This window comes from Oncorhynchus keta, chromosome 12, assembly GCF_023373465.1.
Source record: "Oncorhynchus keta strain PuntledgeMale-10-30-2019 chromosome 12, Oket_V2, whole genome shotgun sequence".
Lineage (NCBI taxonomy): Eukaryota > Metazoa > Chordata > Actinopteri > Salmoniformes > Salmonidae > Oncorhynchus > Oncorhynchus keta.
In genome coordinates this window covers 54237916-54262741 of record NC_068432.1, presented here as the reverse complement: position 1 = coordinate 54262741, position 24826 = coordinate 54237916, and the positions used below count along the sequence as shown (strand labels likewise).

The following is a 24826-nucleotide window of genomic DNA, read 5'->3' as shown; positions in this document are numbered from 1 at the left end:
ACAAGCCATAGATAACACTGGATTTGATCGTTTCTCCCAGACAACAAGCCATAGATAACACTGGTTTGGATAGTTTCTCCCAGACAACAAGCCATAGATAACACTGGTTTGGATCGTCTCCCAGACAACAAGCCATAGATAACACTGGTTTGGATCGTCTCCCAGACAACAAGCCATAGATAACACTGGTTTTGATAGTTTCTCCCAGTCAACAAGCCATAGATAACACTGGTTTGGATAGTTTCTCCCAGTCAACAAGCCGTAGATAACACTGGTTTGGATCGTCTCTCAGACAACAAGCCATAGATAACACTGGTTTGGATCGTTTCTCGCAGACAACAAGCCATAGATAACACTGGTTTGGATCGTCTCCCAGACAACAAGCCATAGATAACACTGGTTTGGATAGTCTCTCAGACAACAAGCCATAGATAACACTGGTTTGGATCGTCTCCTCGACAACAAGCCGTAGATAACACTGGTTTGGATTGTCTCCCAGACAACAAGCCGTAGATAACACTGGTTTGGATCGTCTCCTCGACAACAAGCCGTAGATAACACTGGTTTGGATCGTTTCTCTCAGACAACCAGCCATAGATAACACTGGTTTGGATCGTTTCTCCTCGACAACAAGCCATAGATAACACTGGTTTGGATCGTTTCTCTCAGACAACAAGCCATAGATAACACTGGTTTGGATCGTGTCTCCTCGACAACCAGCCGTAGATAACACTGGTTTGGATCGTTTCTCCCAGTCAACAAGCCATACATAACACTGGTTTGGATCGTCTCCTTGACAACAAGCCATAGATAACACTGGTTTGGATCGTCTCCTTGACAACAAGCCATAGATAACACTGGTTTGGATCGTTTCTCCTCGACAACCAGCCGTAGATAACACTGGTTTGGATCGTTTCTCTCAGTCAACAAGCCATAGATAACACTGGTTTGGATCGTCTCCTTGACAACAAGCCGTAGATAACACTGGTTTGGATCGTTTCTCTCAGACAACAAGCCATAGATAACACTGGTTTGGATCGTTTCTCTCAGACAACAAGCCGTAGATAACACTGGTTTGGATCGTCTCCTCGACAACCAGCCGTAGATAACACTGGTTTGGATCGTTTCTCCCAGTCAACAAGCCGTAGATAACACTGGTTTGGATCGTCTCCTCGACAACAAGCCATAGATAACACTGGTTTGGATCGTTTCTCCCAGACAACAAGCCATAGATAACACTGGTTTGGATCGTTTCTCCCAGACAACAAGCCATAGATAACACTGGTTTGGATCGTTTCTCTCAGACAACAAGCCATAGATAACACTGGTTTGGATCGTTTCTCTCAGACAACAAGCCATAGATAACACTGGATTTGATCGTTTCTCCCAGACAACAAGCCATAGATAACACTGGTTTGGATCGTCTCCCAGACAACAAGCCATAGATAACACTGGTTTGGATAGTTTCTCCCAGACAACAAGCCATAGATAACACTGGTTTGGATCATCTCCCAGACAACAAGCCATAGATAACACTGGTTTGGATCGTCTCCCAGACAACAAGCCATAGATAACACTGGTTTTGATAGTTTCTCCCAGTCAACAAGCCATAGATAACACTGGTTTGGATAGTTTCTCCCAGTCAACAAGCCGTAGATAACACTGGTTTGGATCGTCTCTCAGACAACAAGCCATAGATAACACTGGTTTGGATCGTTTCTCGCAGACAACAAGCCATAGATAACACTGGTTTGGATCGTCTCCCAGACAACAAGCCATAGATAACACTGGTTTGGATCGTCTCTCAGACAACAAGCCATAGATAACACTGGTTTGGATCGTCTCCTCGACAACAAGCCGTAGATAACACTGGTTTGGATTGTCTCCCAGACAACAAGCCGTAGATAACACTGGTTTGGATCGTTTCTCCTCGACAACAAGCCGTAGATAACACTGGTTTGGATCGTTTCTCTCAGACAACCAGCCATAGATAACACTGGTTTGGATCGTTTCTCCTCGACAACAAGCCATAGATAACACTGGTTTGGATCGTTTCTCTCAGACAACAAGCCATAGATAACACTGGTTTGGATCGTTTCTCCTCGACAACCAGCCGTAGATAACACTGGTTTGGATCGTTTCTCCCAGTCAACAAGCCATAGATAACACTGGTTTGGATCGTCTCTCTCAGACAACAAGCCATAGATAACACTGGTTTGGATCGTTTCTCCCAGACAACAAGCCATAGATAACACTGGTTTGGATCGTTTCTCTCAGACAACCAGCCGTAGATAACACTGGTTTGGATCGTTTCTCTCAGTCAACAAGCCATAGATAACACTGGTTTGGATCGTCTCCTCGACAACAAGCCGTAGATAACACTGGTTTGGATCGTTTCTCTCAGACAACAAGCCATAGATAACACTGGTTTGGATCGTTTCTCCCAGACAACAAGCCATAGATAACACTGGTTTGGATCGTTTCTCCTCGACAACAAGCCGTAGATAACACTGGTTTGGATCGTTTCTCCCAGACAACAAGCCGTAGATAACACTGGTTTGGATCGTTTCTCCCAGACAACAAGCCATAGATAACACTGGTTTGGATCGTTTCTCCCAGACAACAAGCCATAGATAACACTGGTTTGGATCGTTTCTCCCAGACAACAAGCCATAGATAACACTGGTTTGGATCGTTTCTCTCAGACAACAAGCCATAGATAACACTGGTTTGGATCGTTTCTCTCAGACAACAAGCCATAGATAACACTGGTTTGGATCGTTTCTCCCAGACAACAAGCCATAGATAACACTGGTTTGGATCGTTTCTCCCAGACGTCACATTACAACCTAGAGGAGATATGTAGCCTGGATCCAGGTATATTTGTGCTGTCTTGCCAACTCCTATAACATAGCCAATTCAAAACATTGACCTTGAAGCCAGTTTCACTGCTGATTGCCTCTAAATCAAGGACCGATTTAGACCTGGGGCACCAGGTGGATGAAATACATTTTCAGGTGGAACATAAAACCAGCAGTATTATGGACCTCCAGGCTCGGATTTCAATACCCTTGCCCGATGGTCAATGCCAAGACAGCACAAACAGATCAGGAACCAGGCTGTCAAATACGGGTTGTGGTGGTTAGTACCAGCTTTAGTCTAGAAAATATACTGTATCTATTTATAAACAACAACAATAAACAAAACACATTCAACCAATCAAAATGTCATATTTCTAAAAATACAATCTATAATATGTAGATATATACAATTCCCACAGTATTATGCGATACAAAACACATTCTTCAAAAAGTGAAGAATGAATGAATGAAGGGGTTTGGAAGAAAACAACCTTGTCAGAGTAAGAGCCGCTTGGGTTATTATAATACATTGCTGCTGTAAAACAAAAAAACAAACCAAAAAAACATTTGAAATAATAAACACGTAAAAGATCCAGTCGAGATGGATTTGGACAAATCCTAACTTCCATTAAAGGGATGCTGCCGGATTTTGGCAATGAAGCCCTTTATCTACTTCTCCAGAGGCAGATGAACTTGTGGACACCATTTTCATGCCCCTGAGGGAAGTTTGAAGGAAGTCGCTAATTAGCGTCAGCGCAATTTCACGCTAGTAGATAACATAGACTTCCAGCCATTGCGCTAACGCTAGTTAGCATTGGCTCGCGAAACTACCTGTACATTTCTTCATACTAGATGCAGAGACATACAAATTGTATCCATGAGTTTATCTGACTCTGGGAAAGTACATAAATGGCTTAATTGCCAAAATCCTGATGTATTCCTTTAAGTCACATTGTCACTCGACATCAATGCAAGACTAACTGAAACTTTGACGTAAGGGAAAGTTTGGATTCGCCCCCAATGTGTGTTGAAATAGATGATTCATTGTGAGCAGGAGGGATTTGAACCAATAAACTCGTGCTTTAGACCAGAGCTGCTACTAGTCCAGATGTGAGCAGGAGGGTTTTGAACCAGTAGCCTCCTGTACAGACCTGCTATTAGAGAGTCCAGATATTAGCAGGAGGGTTTTGAACCAGTAGCCTCCTGTACAGACCTGCTATTAGAGAGTCCAGATATTAGCAGGAGGGTTTTGAACCAGTAGCCTCCTGTACAGACCTGCTATTAGAGAGTCCAGATATTAGCAGGAGGGTTTTGAACCAGTAGCCTCCTGTACAGACCTGCTATTAGAGAGTCCAGATATTAGCAGGAGGGTTTTGAACCAGTAGCCTCCTGTACAGACCTGCTACTAGAGAGTCCAGATATTAGCAGGAGGGTTTTGAACCAGTAGCCTCCTGTACAGACCTGCTACTAGAGAGTCCAGATATTAGCAGGAGGGTTTTGAACCAGTAGCCTCCTGTACAGACCTGCTACTAGAGAGTCCAGATGTGACCCAACACTGTAAAAAGTAACCAGGAGACACACAAGGGCGTAGAGGCGGAGGAGCCTGAAAACAACCTGTTGTAATTGGCTCTGGCGTGGGCGTGGCCTCTCTGGTGGTCGTGGTGATGAGGCCGTACGGTGATGTAACCATGAATAAGACGGACCAGCGGAGGAGGGGACTCGACGGTGGTGCTGAGAGACGAGAGAGACAAGAGGATTGCATGTTAGATTCATCTTGGATAGTAAATCAGTGGGTCGGTATGTCCGTCTGTGGGTTGAGAGATGATGAGGGCACACATTCCCTGCCAACACATGGTCTCAGACTCTCCCTTGAAATAAATATTATGTAATCTCAATATGACTTTCCTAAACAAAACAGCAACACTGTTGTATGTTCTATCAACAGAACCTGTCACTCACAGAGGATCTGTTCTACGTTGTTCCTAGTTTAACTGTTTCTACATGATCCCTAACATTGATACTGTTCCTAGTTGAACTGTTTCTACATGATCCCTAACATTGATACTGTTCCTAGTTGAACTGTTTCTACATGATCCCTAACATTGATACTGTTCCTAGTTGAACTGTTTCAACATGATCCCTAACATTGATACGGTTCCTAGTTGAAATGTTTCTACATGATCCCTAACATTGATACTGTTCCTAGTTGAACTGTTTCTACATGATCCCTAACATTGATACTGTTCCTAGTTGAACTGTTTCAACATGATCCCTAACATTGATACGGTTCCTAGTTGAAATGTTTCTACATGATCCCTAACATTGATACTGTTCCTAGTTTAACTGTTTCTACATGATCCCTAACATTGATACGGTTCCTAGTTGAAATGTTTCTACATGATCCCTAACATTGATACTGTTCCTAGTTGAACTGTTTCTACATGATCCCTAACATTGATACTGTTCCTAGTTGAACTGTTTCTACATGATCCCTAACATTGATACTGTTCCTAGTTGAACTGTTTCTACATGATCCCTAACATTGATACTGTTCCTAGTTGAACTGTTTCTACATGATCCCTAACATTGATACTGTTCCTAGTAGAAATGTTTCTACATGATCCCTAACATTGATACTGTTCCTAGTAGAAATGTTTCTACATGATCCCTAACATTGATACTGTTCCTAGTTGAACTGTTTCTACATGATCCCTAACATTGATACTGTTCCTAGTAGAAATGTTTCTACATGATCCCTAACATTGATACTGTTCCTAGTAGAAATGTTTCTACATGATCCCTAACATTGATACTGTTCCTAGTTGAACTGTTTCTACATGATCCCTAACATTGATACTGTTCCTAGTTGAACTGTTTCGACATGATCCCTAACATTGATACTGTTCCTAGTTGAACTGTTTCTACATGATCCCTAACATTGATACTGATCCTAGTTGAACTGTTTCTACATGATCCCTAACATTGATACTGTTCCTAGTAGAAATGTTTCTACATGATCCCTAACATTGATACTGTTCCTAGTTGAACTGTTTCTACATGATCCCTAACATTGATACTGTTCCGAGTTGAACTGTTTCTACATGATCCCTAACAGTGATACTGTTCCTAGTTGAAAGGTAGACTCAGCAATATGATGTAGATGCAAAAAGTAAACATCATAGTGTGTACATTTCCGCCACAACTAATAGCGTTGATGCGTGAGGCTCAATCTTCTTCGCTGTTTTGGTGTCCTGGCTACCTCGCTGTAACAGTGTGAAGTGAACCTGAACACATGAACAGATACTGTGTGTGACTGTGTGAGAGCCAAGTGTTTCATCTCAATATCTGTGGTGCTGCTCACTGAGTCTACCTTTCACTGGTAATACCACGTGAAGATGCCAAACAGAGAACTCCAGAACCCGAGAACCTTGGACTGCTGTCAGGTAGTGGACTGTTGTCCTGTAGTGGACTGTTGTCAGGTAGAGGACTGCTGTCATGTAGTGGACTGTTGTCAGGTAGTGGACCGTTGTCATGTGGTGGACTGTTGTCATGTGGTGGACTGTTGTCATGTAGTGGACTGTTGTCAGGTAGTGGACTGTTGTCAGGTAGTGGACTGTTGTCCTGTAGTGGACTGTTGTCAGGTACAGGACTGCTGTCATGTAGTGGACTGTTGTCAGGTAGTGGACCGTTGTCATGTGGTGGACTGTTGTCATGTGGTGGACTGTTGTCAGGTAGTGGACCGTTGTCATGTGGTGGACTGTTGTCAGGTAGTGGACCGTTGTCAGGTAGTGGACCGTTGTCATGTGGTGGACTGTTGTCATGTGGTGGACTGTTGTCATGTGGTGGACTGTTGTCAGGTAGTGGACCGTTGTCATGTGGTGGACTGTTGTCATGTAGTGGACTGTTGTCAGGTAGTGGACTGTTGTCATGTAGTGGACTGTTGTCAGGTAGTGGACTGTTGTCAGATAGTGGACCGTTGTCATGTGGTGGACTGTTGTCATGTAGTGGACTGTTGTCAGGTAGTGGACTGTTGTCATGTAGTGGACTGTTGTCAGGTAGTGGACTGTTGTCATGTAGTGGACTGTTGTCAGGTGGTGGACTGTTGTCATGTGGTGGACTGTTGTCAGATAGTGGACCGTTGTCATGTAGTGGACTGTTGTCATGTAGTGGACTGTTGTCAGGTAGTGGACCGTTGTCATGTGGTGGACTGTTGTCAGGTAGTGGACTGTTGTCAGGTAGTGGACCGTTGTCATGTGGTGGACTGTTGTCATGTGGTGGACTGTTGTCAGATAGTGGACCGTTGTCATGTAGTGGACTGTTGTCATGTAGTGGACTGTTGTCAGGTAGTGGACTGCTGTCAGGTAGTGGACTGTTGTCAGGTAGTGGACTGCTGTCATGTGGTGGACTGTTGTCAGATAGTGGACCGTTGTCATGTGGTGGACTGTTGTCAGATAGTGGACCGTTGTCATGTGGTGGACTGTTGTCAGGTAGTGGACTGCTGTCAGGTAGTGGACTGTTGTCAGGTAGTGGACTGTTGTCAGGTAGTGGACTGTTGTCAGGTAGTGGACTGTTGTCAGGTAGTGGACTGTTGTCAGGTAGTGGACTGTTGTCAGGTAGTGGACTGCTGTCATGTAGTGGACTGTTGTCATGTGGTGGACTGTTGTCAGGTAGTGGACTGTTGTCATGTAGTGGACTGTTGTCAGGTAGTGGACTGTTGTCAGGTAGTGGACTGTTGTCAGATAGTGGACCGTTGTCATGTGGTGGACTGTTGTCATGTAGTGGACTGTTGTCAGGTAGTGGACTGTTGTCATGTAGTGGACTGTTGTCAGGTAGTGGACTGTTGTCATGTAGTGGACTGTTGTCATGTAGTGGACTGTTGTCATGTAGTGGACTGTTGTCAGGTAGTGGACTGTTGTCAGGTCGTGGACTGTTGTCATGTGGTGGACCGTTGTCATGTGGTGGACTGTTGTCATGTGGTGGACTGTTGTCAGGTAGTGGACTGTTGTCAGGTAGTGGACTGTTGTCAGGTAGTGGACTGTTGTCATGTGGTGGACTGTTGTCAGATAGTGGACCGTTGTCATGTGGTGGACTGTTGTCATGTAGTGGACTGTTGTCAGGTAGTGGACTGCTGTCAGGTAGTGGACTGTTGTCAGGTAGTGGACTGTTGTCAGGTAGTGGACTGTTGTCAGGTAGTGGACTGTTGTCAGGTAGTGGACTGTTGTCAGGTAGTGGACTGCTGTCAGGTAGTGGACTGTTGTCAGGTAGTGGACTGTTGTCAGGTAGTGGACTGTTGTCAGGTAGTGGACTGTTGTCAGGTAGTGGACTGTTGTCAGGTAGTGGACTGTTGTCAGGTAGTGGACTGTCGGTGTGGGATTCAATGCGCGTCCACGTTCAACTGCGAACCCTCCGCCTGGGACCTCATTGGTCAATTAAACTCTCGTGGGTTTATACTTTATAGTTGACAATCGTTCTTATAAGAACATAATTTAGCTGTGTTCAAATGAACAATAGATAACTGGTCCAGCCACTTGGTAGCTTTCCCCAAAGTGAACAATGTATAAGATATACCCTGTATACAAAAGTATGTGGACACCCCTTCAAATTAATGGATTCAGCTTTTTCAGCCACACCCGCTGCTGACAGGTGTATAATATCGAGCACACAGCCATGCAATCTCCATAGGAAAACATTGGCGGTAGAATGGCCTTACTGAAGAGCTCAATGACTTTCAACTTGGCACCGTCATAGGATTCCACCTTTCCAACAAGTCAGTTGGTCAAATTTCTGCCCTGCTAGAGCCGCCCCCCCCGGCCAACTGTAAGTGCTGTTATTGTGAAGTGGAAACGTCTAGGAGCAACAACGGCTCAGCCACGAAGTGGTAGGCCACACAAGCTCACAGAACAGGACTGCAGAGTGTTGAAGCGTATAGTGTGTAAAGATCATATGTCCTCGGTTGCAACACTCACTACCAAGTTCCAAACTGCCTCTGGAAGCAACATCATCAGAACAAGAACTGTTCATGAAATGGGTTTCCGTGGCGGAGAAGCCGCACACAAGCCTAAGATCACCATGTAGCTTGTGAAAATCGTCTGTCCTCGGTTGCAACAATAACTCCCGAGTTCCAAACTGCCTCTGGAAGCAACATCAGCACAAGAACTGTTAGTCTGGAGCTTCATGAAATGGGTTTCCGTTAGGCTACCCTAACCACTAGGCTACCCTGCCACCTCTACACTCTAACCACTAGGCTACCCTGCCACCTCTACAATCTAACCACTAGGCTACCCTGCCGCTCTAACCACTAGGCTACCCTGCCACCTCTACACTCTAACCACTAGGCTACCCTGCCGCTCTAACCACTAGGCTACCCTGCCACCTCTACACTCTAACCACTAGGCTACCTGCCACCTCTACACTCTAACCACTAGGCTACCCTGCCACCTCTACACTCTAACCACTAGGCTACCCTGCCACCTCTACACTCTAACCACTAGGCTACCCTGCCACCTCTACACTCTAACCACTAGGCTACCTGCCTCCTCTACACTCTAACCACTAGGCTACCTGCCTCCTCTACACTCTAACCACTAGGCTACCCTGCCGCCTCTACACTCTAACCACTAGGCTACCTGCCGCCTCTACACTCTAACCACTAGGCTACCCTGCCGCTCTAACCACTAGGCTACCCTGCCACCTCTACACTCTAACCACTAGGCTACCCTGCTGCCTCTACACTCTAACCACTGGGCTACCCTGCCACCTCTACACTCTATATATGCCATTTAGCAGACGCTTTTATCCAAAGCGACTTACAGTCATGTGTGCATACATTCTACGTATGGGTGGTCCCGGGAATCGAACCCACTACCCTGGCGTTACAAGCGCCATGCTCTACCAACTGAGCTACATAAGGACCACTCTAACCACTAGGCTACCCTGCCGCTCTAACCACTAGGCTACCCTGCCACCTCTTCACTCTAACCACTAGGCTACCTGCCACCTCTACACTCTAACCACTATGCTACCCTGCCACCTCTACACTCTAACCACGAGGCTACCCTACCACCTCTACACTCTAACCACTAGGCTACCCTGCCACCTCTACACTCTAACCACTAGGCTACCCTGCCACCTCTACACTCTAACCACTAGGCTACCGTGCCACCTCTACACTCTAACCACTAGGCTACCTGCCACCTCTACACTCTAACCACTAGGCTACCTGCCACCTCTACACTCTAACCACTCGGCTACCCTGCCACCTCTACACTCTAACCATTAGGCTACCCTGCCGCTCTAACCACTAGGCTACCCTGCCACCTCTACACTCTAACCACTAGGCTACCCTGCCACCTCTACACTCTAACCACTAGGCTACCCTGCCACCTCTACACTCTAACCACTAGGCTACCGTGCCACCTCTACACTCTAACCACTAGGCTACCTGCCACCTCTACACTCTAACCACTAGGCTACCCTGCCACCTCTACACTCTAACCACTAGGCTACCCTGCCATCTCTACGCTCTAACCAATAGGCTACCCTGCCACCTCTACACTCTAACCACTAGGCTACCCTGCCGCTCTAACCACTAGGCTACCCTGCCACCTCTACACTCTAACCACTAGGCTACCCTGCCACCTCTACACTCTAACCACTAGGCTACCCTGCCACCTCTACACTCTAACCACTAGGCTACCCTGCCACCTCTACACTCTAACCACTAGGCTACCTGCCACCTCTACACTCTAACCACTAGGCTACCCTGCCACCTCTACACTCTAACCACTAGGCTACCCTGCCATCTCTACACTCTAACCACTAGGCTACCTGCCACCTCTACACTCTAACCACTAGGCTACCCTGCCACCTCTACACTCTAACCACTAGGCTACCCTGCCACCTCTACACTCTAACCACTAGGCTACCCTGCCATCTCTACACTCTAACCACTAGGCTACCCTGCCACCTCTACACTCTAACCACTAGGCTACCCTGCCACCTCTACACTCTAACCACTAGGCTACCCTGCCACCTCTACACTCTAACCACTAGGCTACCCTGCCACCTCTACACTCTAACCACTAGGCTACCCTGCCACCTCTACACTCTAACCACTAGGCTACCCTGCCACCTCTACACTCTAACCACTAGGCTACCCTGCCACCTCTACACTCTAACCACTAGGCTACCCTGCCACCTCTACACTCTAACCACTAGGCTACCCTGCCACCTCTACACTCTAACCACTAGGCTACCTGCCACCTCTACACTCTAACCACTAGGCTACCCTGCCACCTCTACACTCTAACCACTAGGCTACCCTGCCACCTCTACACTCTAACCACTAGGCTACCCCAACTTTAAACAATGCGAAATTGGAACCCAAATTGATTTGTTTACCTTCCTTCTATTCTGTGGCCGCATGAAATAGCAAACACAACATGAATTCAGCGATTCCATTGGTTCGCTTCATCTTTGTGGCTCCCTGACGAATCAGTATCGTAGGTTTAGCCAGTCTGTACTCTACGGTTTAGCGATGTGTTGAATAGATTACACAATCCGGACACGAGCGAGTACTCAGCTAGTTATCGACACTGACTGACTCACCAGTATGTGTGCTACAATCTACGGCCAATCCATAGCACCGCCCACCATAGCACCGCCCACCATAGCACCCGCCCACCATAGCACCCGCCCACCATAGCACCCGCCCACCATAGCACCCGCCCACCATAGCACTCGTCCACCATTGCACCCGCCCACCATAGCACCGCCCACCATAGCACCCGCCCACCATAGCACCGCCCACCATAGCACCCGCCCACCAGGCGAAAAGGCTTGAAAAGACTGTGTCCTGTTTAATGTAGCCTGTTCGAACCAGGATCTGGGGATGGGCTGACTGGGTCTCAGCCAATCACAACAAACAGACCGGTTTCCCTGCCTGCTGTCATTGGTTGAGAGAAAAGCCAACCCAGTAACTAACTCCCATTAGTAAAGAAAATACAAATATACAGAAATTCTAAAAATCTAATTAAATTCATTATACAATGTTCAATTGAAGTTGTAATTGCCACATATTTCGACTTGAAAGGAAAGGACTGAACCTTGGTAAAATGGTGAATGTATAATGGAGGTCAGAGGTCAGCAGACCTGTGTTGACTAGGGAGCATTCAAAACGGAAACATATTCCCTAAATAGTGCATCAGGGCCCATAAGGCTCTGGTCTAAAGTAGTGCACTATATAGGGAATAGGGTTCCATAGGGCTCTGGTCTAAAGTAGTGCACTATATAGGGAATAGGGTTCCATAGGGCTCTGGTCTAAAGTAGTGCACTATATGGGGAATAGGGTTCCATAGGGCTCCGGTCTAAAGTAGTGCACTATATAGGGAATAGGGTTCCATAGGGCTCTGGTCTAAAGTAGTGCACTATATGGGGAATAGGGTTCCATAGGGCTCTGGTCTAAAGTAGTGCACTATATAGGGAATAGGGTTCCATAGGGCTCTGGTCTAAAGTAGTGCACTATATAGGGAATAGGGTTCTATAGGGCTCTGGTCTAAAGTAGTGCACTATATAGGGAATAGGGTTCCATAGGGCTCTGGTCTAAAGTAGTGCACTATATGGGGAATAGGGTTCTATAGGGCTCTGGTCTAAAGTAGTGCACTATATGGGGAATAGGGTTCCATTGGGCTCTGGTCTAAAGTAGTGCACTATATAGGGAATAGGGTTCCATATGGCTCTGGTCTAAAGTAGTGCACTATATGGGGAATAGGGTTCTATAGGGCTCTGGTCTAAAGTAGTGCACTATATAGGGAATAGGGTTCCATAGGGCTCTGGTCTAATAGGGAATAGGGTGCCTTTTCAGACTCACATTGGACTGACCAGAGGTCCAAATTACCCAGCATATTAAATCAGTCTGGAACTCTTTTCATCACTGGCATATGCTTGTACTTAATATTATTTCCTTCTCATTGATTGGTCTTGGCAACAGGGCCTTGGCAACAGGGCCTTGGCAACAGCAGGCAGGCAGCAGCTTTCTTGGATATAGCTGACGCCTGTTCCTTTTAGAAAGGTACATTCACAATAGGTATCCATTTTATTCTGTTTTATTACCTGAAGTTCTGGCTGAGCCTTTAAGCAGGTGTGTGCATCCCAAACGGCACCCTATTCCCTATATAGTGCACTACTTTAGACCAGAGCCCTATGGAATCCCATTCCCTATATAGTGCACTACTTTAGACCAGAGCCCTATGGAATCCCATTCCCTATATAGTACACTACTTTAGACCAGAGACCTATGGAACCCTATTCCCTATATATAGTGCACTACTTTAGACCAGAGCCCTATGGAATCCCATTCCCTATATAGTGCACTACTTTAGACCAGAGACCTATGGAACCCTATTCCCTATATATAGTGCACTACTTTAGACCAGAGCCCTATGGAATCCCATTCCCTATATAGTGCACTACTGTTGACCAGCACCCATAGGGAATAGGGTGCACTACTGTTGACCAGCACCCATAGGGAATAGGCTGCACTACTGTTGACCAGCACCCATAGGGAATAGGGTGCACTATTGTTGACCAGCACCCATAGGGAATAGGGTGCACTACTGTTGACCAGCACCCATAGGGAATAGGGTGCACTACTGTTGACCAGCACCCATAGGGAATAGGGTGCACTACTGTTGACCAGCACCCATAGGGAATAGGGTGCACTACTGTTGACCAGCGCCCATAGGGAATAGGGTGCACTACTGTTGACCAGCACCCATAGGGAATAGGGTGCACTACTGTTGACCAGCACCCATAGGGAATAGGGTGCACTACTGTTGACCAGCACCCATAGGGAATAGGCTGCACTACTGTTGACCAGCACCCATAGGGAATAGGGTGCACTACTGTTGACCAGCACCCATAGGGAATAGGGTGCACTACTGTTGACCAGCACCCATAGGGAATAGGGTGCACTACTGTTGACCAGCACCCATAGGGAATAGGGTGCACTACTGTTGACCAGCACCCATAGGGAATAGGGTGCACTACTGTTGACCAGCACCCATAGGGAATAGGGTGCACTACTGTTGACCAGCACCCATAGGGAATAGGGTGCACTACTGTTGACCAGCACCCATAGGGAATAGGGTGCACTACTGTTGACCAGCACCCATAGGGAATAGGGTGCACTACTGTTGACCAGCACCCATAGGGAATAGGGTGCACTACTGTTGACCAGCACCCATAGGGAATAGGGTGCACTACTGTTGACCAGCATCCATAGGGAATAGGGTGCACTACTGTTGACCATCACCCATAGGGAATAGGGTGCACTACTGTTGACCAGCACCCATAGGGAATAGGGTGCCATTTGGAATGCATTCTAAATGTTCAGCTTTATTTGCCAAGGAGAATAAATAAATAAAGTCTGGAAACAGGCGGTTTCTGGCTGCCAGGAGACCTTCGAGGACTGGAGCGAGCCGTCCGTCTGACAGATCCTGGACATTCAGCAGGCAGAAACACAGACATGGAAGTTGGGATAAATTGTTTCAGTGTTTGAAATGGTAAATAACATTCATATCCTCCATCTGTGTCAACATGCTGGAGGATAAACGGCTGGCTGAACAAACGGCTGGCTCAGCAAACGGTTGGCTGAACAAACGGCTGGCTCAGCAAACGGCTGGCTCAGCAAACGGCTGGCTCAGCAAACGGCTGGCTCAGCAAACGGCTGGCTCAGCAAACGGCTGGCTCAACAAACGGCTGGCTCAACAAACGGCTGGCTCAACAAACGGCTGGCTCAGCAGACGGCTGGCTCAACAAACGGCTGGCTCAGCAGACGGCTGGCTCAACAAACGGCTGGCCGGTTCGAATCTGGAGACAGTTTCCACTCATTCGCCTATTGCCTCAGGATAGATTTGACAACTACTATTGGCCGCGTGGAGGAAGACAACTGGATGTACTTGTTCAATTAAAATGACTAAAAGGATTATTTTGAATTGAGCATTCATCCCTTTGTCAGCCTTGACAGTTAAAAAGCTAAATCGGTTAAGCTATAACACGACTTATGTCTATGATAATTCATGGATATTTTATATTAAACTAAAGGCTGGTTTCCCTTTCAATTGACATTTTCCATTGAGCTTTTCAGTCCTGGGTTTAGGAAACTGACCCTATATTTATATATAACCAGTCAGAGAATCAACCATGTTAACAATTGTGTGGTTATTCTTCATAGCAAATTTAACAATGCTCTCTTTGTGATCTTAGTCAAATTTCTGAAAATAGGATCATGTTTTTGTCACAAAGTTATCTTGCCTGCAGCTACAATCTTCCTGGACGTATTTCCTTTCCATAACACTGAACCAGTAGAGAACCCAGTCTTGACAAATACATATAAATGTATGTATAAATAACATGTATGTTGTGGGGGAAACTTATATCACGGGGTGGGTGTGATGTGATATGATTGGATTGGTGGTTGTGCCTGCGTCTCTAACAGGAAGTGTCAGTTAAAGGTTAGATCCCCCTAGACAGAGCAGTAACACCCAGTACTGACAAGTACACTGGCCAGACTTTAAGCCGTAAAGTGATAGCTACCTGGGACAAGATCTGCTTCTCAACTGTCATGACATCTAGATGAGGTGAGTGTAATACCTGTGATGTCACGTTCTAAGGCACGTAACATCATATTTTTTATTTATTTTACCTTTATTTAACCAGGCAAGTCAGTTAAGAACAAATTCTTATTTACAATGACAGCCTACCAGCCAGGGAACAGTGGGTTAACTTTCTTGTCCAGGGGCAGAACAACAGATTTTTACCTTGTCAGCTCAGGGATTCGATCTAGCAACCTTTCGGTTACCGACCCAATGCTCTAACCACTAGGCTACCTGCCGACCCAGTAAGATGCCGGTATGCTAATCACCACCCATAGCTATTTAATATATACCATTTAGCAGATGCTTTTATCCAAAGCGATCTCTGTGGGAATTGAACCTACGACCCAACTGAAGTACACTTCTATCATTGTAGTACTAAAATCTTTAGTGCTTTTCTCACTAGATCAGTAACACAACCATCTCACCTCTCTTCGATGCGAACCCAGAGGTCATTAAACTGTCCGTTTCTCTGATGTTTCCTCTGTTTGTTACGTCGTTTCTTCTTCAGCTTGCGGTCCGTCGTGTCCATCAGCTCCAGACTGGGGGAGTGACGAGGTATGCTGGGTAGTGGGTTGTCCTGCAGAGGGTGCTGTTGCTCCTCATCATGAAGTTCGTGGAGGAACGGCTCCAGGTCAGGGGACTCATCCAGGTTCTGACCCAGAGAATGACCCGTCTGGTCGGGGGCCGATATCGATCGACTGTGGTGATGGAGAGAGTAATGTTGGAAATAGAGAACAGTTATTAAAAGACCTTGGATTTAAACTGATGAGATGTAACAGATCCCAAAAAACTGTAACTATAACTAACTGTAACTGTTAAATTACCAGCAAGGATATTGTAATCAGACTACAGATACTTTTGAAAAAGTAGATTATTACTTCTAGAATTACTTTTAAATTCCGTAAGGATGTTTGCAAAAAACATTTTTGGGACACCTTTCTGTTTTGTCAATGATAATCAAAATCAGCATTTAAAAAAAGAAGCAAATTCAATTTGGTTGGTAACACCTGCCCACAAGTGACCACTATGATGACACACCAACTGATGACCACCAATCAGAGACCAACCACTATGATGACACACCAACTGATGACCACCAATCAGAGACCAACCACTATGATGACACAACAAATGATGACCACCAATCAGAGACCAACCACTATGATGACACAACAAATGATGACCACAAATCAGAGACCAACCACTATGACACAACAAATGATGACCACCAATCAGAGACCAACCACTATGATGACACAACAAATGATGACCACCAATCATTGACCAACCATTATGATGACACAACAAATGATGACCACCAATCAGAGACCAACCACTATGATGACACAACAAATGATGACCACCAATCAGAGACCAACCACTATGATGACACAACAAATGATGACCACCAATCAGAGACCAACCACTATGATGACACAACAAATGATGACCACCAATCAGAGACCAACCACTATGATGACACAACAAATGATGACCACCAATCAGAGACCAACCACTATGATGACACAACAAATGATGACCACCAATCAGAGACCAACCACTATGATGACACAACAAATGATGACCACCAATCAGAGACCAACCATTATGATGACACAACAAATGATGACCACCAATCAGAGACCAACCACTATGATGACACAACAAATGATGACCACCAATCAGAGACCAACCACTATGATGACACAACAAATGATGACCACCAATCAGAGACCAACCACTATGATGACACAACAAATGATGACCACCAATCAGAGACCAACCACTATGATGACACAACAAATGATGACCACCAATCAGAGACCAACCACTATGATGACACAACACATGACCACCAATCATTGGCCAACCACTATGATGACAGACCAAATGTGTTTGATGAATTGCTGGAAAAGAGCAGGAATTGAAGGCTACTGTCTTCCAATGGTGCGACTGCTGTCGGCATCCAAAGATGATCCAACTCTTGGAGGTAAGGATGACAGCAGTGGTGTAGTCTACGGGCGATACGTGCAAATTAATTACTTAAAAATCATACAATGTGATTTTCTGGATTTTTGTTTTAGATTCCGTCTCTCACAGTTGAAGTGTACCTATGATAAATAATTACAGACCTCTACATGCTTTCTAAGTAGGAAAACCTGCAAAATGGGCTGTGTATCAAATACTTGTTCTCCCCACTGTATATAATTTATTATTGATACATACATAGCGCATTGATGTGAATCTGCTGTTCTCTCATTTAGCTATTTGTGCCTCACGGATTGTGTTCTTTGTGGATGGCTGTTGTACACTGAGTGGACAAAACATTAAGAACACCTGCTCTTTCCATGACATAGACTGACCAGGTGAATCCAGGTGAAAGATATGATCCCTTATTGATGTCACTTGTTAAATCCACTTCAATCAGTGTAGATGAAGGGGAGGAGACATGTAGATGAAGGGGAGGAGACATGTAGATGAAGGGGAGGAGACGGGGTTAAAGACGGGTTTTTAAGCCTTGAGACAATTGAGACATGGATTGTGTATGTGTGTCATTCAGAGGGTGAATGGGCAAGACAAAATATTTAAGTGCCTTTGAACGGGGTATGGTAGTAGATACCAGGCGCACCGGTTTGAGTGTCAAGATCTGCAACGCTGCTGGGTTTTTCACGCTCAACAGTTTCCTGTGTGAATCATGAATGGTCCTCCAGACAACTTGACACAACTGTGGAAAGTATTGGAGTCAACATGGGCCAGAATCCCTGTAGAATTGAGGCGGTTCTGAGGGCAAACGTGGGTGCAACTCAATATTAGTTGTATTCCGTATGTTTTTGTATACAGTATGTGTATTTGAACCCAGTAATGGTCGAATTGAAGACGGTTTTTAGCCGCATAATCAATCATTGTTTTTGCGACCAGTGGACAGTCGTGAAAAATGCTCTCTTGCAACATCTGTATAGTACAAATCCAGTATGGAATAACCGTTTGAGAGAGTTCTAAACCCTTCTGAACTCCTCCGTGGTTTTGTGCTCCAAGCGGTCAAAAAAACAACAGTTTGTTTTAAGAAGACCACGAATGGGGCTTTTACTGCAGACGGATCATCACCAACTTCCACGACGCCGGCAGAGGCCGGTTGTGAGCACATTGGCCAAATTATGACAGCAGACCAGCAGACAAGTCGTGATGGCGGGGCTCCGCGTCGACAAAGGGTCCAGGCCAATTGGCAAGAGAGGTATTGTAGTTGGTGTACTTTGTTTGCTAGCTGGGAGATGGGCCTAGGTCGAGGCTAGCTCGAGGCTAACTGGTGCATGCATCTGGACAATAGCCGCTCGGTAGCAGCTAGCTAGCTGCGAGGATCTGGTGTAATGGTGCAGAGCTTGCGGCAGGAATCCGGTGATGAAGTGGGGGAAAAAAGCAGTCCGATATGCTCAGGGCTGATATCGCGCTGTGCAGACTGGCAGGTATTATCCGGGCTATCAGGGATAAAGCGGCTGGAGTCTGAGCTAAAAGTAAAAGCCGCTAGCAGTGGCTAACAATGACTAAATAGCTGGTAGCTAATTAGCTGGCTAGCTTCTGATGGCTAACTTCTGATGGCGGTTCCAGGTATAAGGTCTAGATCCGTACCACATTGGGTGAGGCGGGTTGCAGGAAGGTATATTTAATTTGAAAATGGCAAAAAAGAGAATGAAATATAATGAAATGTATACAATTTTTTTTACACGGAACAAAAACAAACACATCGTACTGCTGCACCATCTTGGAGTTGATGACAACGTAAACACCGTCTTGGAGTTGATGACAACGTAAACACCGTCTTGGAGTTGATGACAACGTAAACACCGTCTTGGAGTTGATGACAACGTAAACACCGTCTTGGAGTTGATGACAACGTAAACACCGTCTTGAGAATAAACGTGTGCCGTATTTAGCCATAGAATGCGTTCATTGGTCAGTGAGTGGCCACGCTCTCGTCATACCTACAAGTTGTTTATTCTTTTGAACCCAGCCATTTCACCTCACCGCCAACTCTTGCGCTCATAATTCCGGCTGTAAAAAATGGCAAAACTATTTCTATCACACCCCCAGACCAATAGCGATCACACCCCCAGACCAATAGCGATCACACCCCCAGACCAATAGCGATCACACCCCCAGACCAATAGCGATCACACCCCCAGACCAATAGCGATCACACCTCTAGACCAATAGCGATCACACCCATAGACCAATAGCGATCACACCCCTAGACCAATAGCGATCACACCCCTAGACCAATAGCGATCACACCCCCAGACCAATAGCGATCACACCTCTAGACCAATAGCGATCACACCCCTAGACCAATAGCGATCACACCCCTAGACCAATAGCGATCACACCCCCAGACCAATAGCGATCACACCCCCAGACCAATAGCGATCACACCCCCAGACCAATAGCGATCACACCTCTAGACCAATAGCGATCACACCCCTAGACCAATAGCGATCACACCCCTAGACCAATAGCGATCACACCCCTAGACCAATAGCGATCACACCCCTAGACCAATAGCGATCACACCCCTAGACCAATAGCGATCACACCCCCAGACCAATAGCGATCACACCCCCAGACCAATAGCGATCACACCCCCAGACCAATAGCGATCACACCCCCAGACCAATAGCGATCACACCCCTAGACCAATAGCGATCACACCCCTAGACCAATAGCGATCACACCCCTAGACCAATAGCGATCACACCCCTAGACCAATAGCGATCACACCCCTAGACCAATAGCGATCACACCCCTAGACCAATAGCGATCACACCCCTAGACCAATAGCGATCACACCCCCAGACCAATAGCGATCACACCCCTAGACCAATAGCGATCACACCCCTAGACCAATAGCGATCACACCCCTAGACCAATAGCGATCACACCCCCAGACCAATAGCGATCACACCCCTAGACCAATAGCGATCACACCCCTAGACCAATAGCGATCACACCCCTAGACCAATAGCGATCACACCCCTAGACCAATAGCGATAACACCATTAGACCAAGAGCGATCACACCCCTAGACCAATAGCGATCACACCCCTAGACCAATATCGATCACACCCCAGACCAATAGCGATCACACCCCTAGACCAATAGCGATCACACCCTAGACCAATAGCGATCACACCCCCAGACCAATAGCGATCACACCCCTAGACCAATAGCGATCACACCCCTAGACCAATAGCGATCACACCCCTAGACCAATAGCGATCACACCCCTAGACCAATAGCGATCACACCCCTAGACCAATAGCCATCATACCCCTAGACCAATAGCGATCACACCATTAGACCAAGAGCGATCACACCCCTAGACCAATAGCGATCACACCCCTAGACCAATAGCGATCACACCCCTAGACCAATAGCGATCACACCCCTAGACCAATAGCGATCACACCCCTAGACCAATAGCGATCACACCTCTAGACCAATAGCGATCACACCCCTAGACCAATAGCGATCACACCCCTAGACCAATAGCAATCACACCCCTAGACCAATAGCGATCACACCCCTAGACCAATATCGATCACACCCCAGACCAATAGCGATCACACCCATAGACCAATAGCGATCACACCTCTAGACCAATAGCGATCACACCCCTAGACCAATAGCAATCACACCCCTAGACCAATAGCGATCACACCCCCAGACCAATAGCGATCACACCTCTAGACCAATAGCGATCACACCCTAGACCAATAGCGATCACACCCCCAGACCAATAGCGATCACACCTCTAGACCAATAGCGATCACACCCCTAGACCAATAGCGATCACACCCCAGACCAATAGCGATCACACCTCTAGACCAATAGCGATCACACCCCTAGACCAATAGCAATCACACCCCTAGACCAATAGCGATAACACCATTAGACCAATAGCGATCACACCCCCAGACCAATAGCGATCACACCCCCAGACCAATAGCGATCACACCCATAGACCAATAGCGATCACACCATTAGACCAAGAGCGATCACACCCCTAGACCAATAGCGATCACACCCCTAGACCAATAGCGATCACACCCCTAGACCAATAGCGATCACACCCCTAGACCAATAGCGATCACACCCCTAGACCAATAGCGATCACACCCCTAGACCAATAGCGATCACACCCCTAGACCAATAGCGATCACACCCCCAGACCAATAGCGATCACACCCATAGACCAATAGCGATCACACCTCTAGACCAATAGCGATCACACCCCTAGACCAATAGCGATCACACCCCTAGACCAATAGCGATCACACCCCTAGACCAATAGCGATCACACCCCTAGACCAATAGCGATCACACCCCCAGACCAATAGCGATCACACCCATAGACCAATAGCGATCACACCTCTAGACCAATAGCGATCACACCCCTAGACCAATAGCGATCACACCCCTAGACCAATAGCGATCACACCCCTAGACCAATAGCGATCACACCTCTAGACCAATAGCGATCACACCCCTAGACCAATAGCGATCACACCCCTAGACCAATAGCGATCACACCCCTAGACCAATAGCGATCACACCCCTAGACCAATAGCGATAACACCATTAGACCAATAGCGATCACACCCCCAGACCAATAGCGATCACACCCCCAGACCAATAGCGATCACACCCATAGACCAATAGCGATCACACCTCTAGACCAAGAGCGATCACACCCCTAGACCAATAGCGATCACACCCCTAGACCAATAGCGATCACACCCCTAGACCAATAGCGATAACACCATTAGACCAAGAGCGATCACACCCCTAGACCAATAGCGATCACACCCCTAGACCAATAACGATCACACCCCTAGACCAATAGCGATCACACCCCTAGACCAATAGCCATCATACCCCTAGACCAATAGCGATAACACCATTAGAACAAGAGCGATCACACCCCTAGACCAATAGCGATCACACCCCTAGACCAATAGCGATCACACCCCTAGACCAATAGCGATCACACCCCTAGACCAATAGCGATCACACCCCTAGACCAATAGCGATCACACCCCTAGACCAATAGCAATCACACCCCTAGACCAATAGCGATCACACCCCTAGACCAATAGCGATCACACCCCCAGACCAATAGCGATCACACCCATAGACCAATAGCGATCACACCTCTAGACCAATAGCGATCACACCCCTAGACCAATAGCGATCACACCCATAGACCAATAGCGATCACACCTCTAGACCAATAGCGAGCACACCCCTAGACCAATAGCGATAACACCATTAGACCAATAGTGATCACACCCCCAGACCAATAGCGATCACACCCCTAGACCAATAGCGATCACACCCATAGACCAATAGCGATCACACCTCTAGACCAATAGCGATCACACCCCTAGACCAATAGCGATCACACCCCCAGACCAATAGCGATCACACCCATAGACCAATAGCGATCACACCCCCAGACCAATAGCGATCACACCCATAGACCAATAGCGATCACACCCCCAGACCAATAGCGATCACACCCATAGACCAATAGCGATCACACCTCTAGACCAAAAGCGATCACACCCCTAGACCAATAGCGATCACACCCCTAGACCAATAGCGATCACAGCCTACCCCGGGCCAATTGTGCGCTGCCCTATAAGACTCCTAATCACGGCCGGTTGTGAAACAGCCTGGAATCGAACCAGGGGCTGTGGTGACGCCTCTAGCACTGAGATGTAGTGCCTCAGACCGCAGTGCCACTCGGGAACCCATGATTGTTCCATTATGTGTTTATGTTAAGTTACATAGAACGCTGGTATCCCGCTGTACCACCAGACACTGGTATCACCAGACACTGGTATCCTGCTGTACCAGCAGACACTGGTATCCTGCTGTACCACCAGACACTGGTATCCTGCTGTACCACCAGACACAGTTATTCCGCTGTACCACCAGACACTGGTATCACACTGTACCACCAGACACTGGTATCACCAGACACTGGTATCCTGCTGTACCACCAGACACTGGTATCCTGCTGTACCACCAGACACTGGTATCCTGCTGTACCACCAGACACAGTTATTCCGCTGTACCACCAGACACTGGTATCACCAGACACTGGTATCCCACTGGTACCACCAAACACTGGTATCACCAGAAACTGGTATCCTGCTGTACCACCAGACACTGGTATCACACTGTACCACCAAACACTGGTATCACCAGAAACTGGTATCCTGCTGTACCACCAGACACTGGTATCGCACGGTACCACTAGAGACTGGTATTACACTGTACCACCAGACACTGGTATCCTGCTGTACCACCAGACACTGATATCCTGCTGTACCACCAAACACTGGTATCACCAGAAACTGGTATCACACTGTACCACCAAACACTGGTATCACCAGAAACTGGTATCCTGCTGTACCACCAGACACTGGTATCGCACTGTACCACTAGACACTGGTATCACACTGTACCACCAGACACTGGTATCACCAGACACTGGTATCCTGCTGTACCACCAGACACTGGTATCCTGCTGTACCACCAGACACTGGTATCCCGCTGTACCACCAGACACTGGTATCCTGCTGTACCACCAGACACTGTTATCCTGCTGTATCACCAGACACTGGTATCATGCTGTACCACCAGACACTGGTATCCTGCTGTACCACCAGACACTGGTATCCCGCTGTACCACCAGACACTGTTATCACACTGTACCACCAGACACTGGTATCCTGCTGTACCACCAGACACTGGTATCCCGCTGTACCACCAGACACTGTTATCCTGCTGTACCACCAGACACTGGTATCCCACTGTACCACCAGACACTGTTATCCTGCTGTACCACCAGACACTGTTATCACACTGTACCACCAGACACTGTTATCACACTGTACCACCAGACACTGGTATCCTGATGTACCACCAGACACTGGTATCATGCTGTACCACCAGACACTGGTATCCTGATGTACCACCAGACACTGGTATCATGCTGTACCACCAGACACTGGTATCCCACTGTACCACCAGACACTGGTATCACACTGTACCACCAGACACTGGTATCCTGATGTACCACCAGACACTGGTATCCTGCTGTATCACCAGACACTGGTATCCCGCTGTACCCCCAGACACTGGTATCCCGCTGTACCCCCAGACACTGGTATCCTGCTGTACCCCCAGACACTGGTATCCTGCTGTACCCCCAGACACTGGTATCCTGCTGTACCACCAGTCTGACAT

At 47.0% G+C, this 24826-nt stretch overlaps 1 protein-coding gene across 1 annotated transcript; it reads right to left on the bottom strand.

Moving 5' to 3' along the window:
- Nucleotides 1-35: 35 nt before the first annotated feature.
- On the bottom strand, nt 36-24826 carry LOC127906525 (metalloprotease TIKI1-like). The gene is made up of 3 exons (XM_052458749.1): nt 24657-24826; nt 15943-16215; nt 36-4592 (listed from the first exon to the last, which is right to left on the bottom strand). Exons 1-3 carry the CDS (start codon nt 24824-24826, stop codon nt 4391-4393), a joined length of 645 nt encoding a protein of 214 aa, XP_052314709.1. The 3' UTR covers nt 36-4390.

What these genes read in the sequence shown, in the direction of transcription:
- LOC127906525 (XM_052458749.1), bottom strand. Translation starts at nt 24,826, where the DNA reads ATGTCAGACTGGTGGTACAGCAGGATACCAGTGTCTGGGGGTACAGCA. An exon ending in CAGGATACCAGTGTCTGGTG is followed by an intron (nt 16,216 to 24,656) that starts GTACATCAGGAT and finishes CCATCACCACAG; the next exon opens with TCGATCGATATCGGCCCCCG. An exon ending in TGGGTTCGCATCGAAGAGAG is followed by an intron (nt 4,593 to 15,942) that starts GTGAGATGGTTG and finishes CTCGTCTCTCAG; the next exon opens with CACCACCGTCGAGTCCCCTC.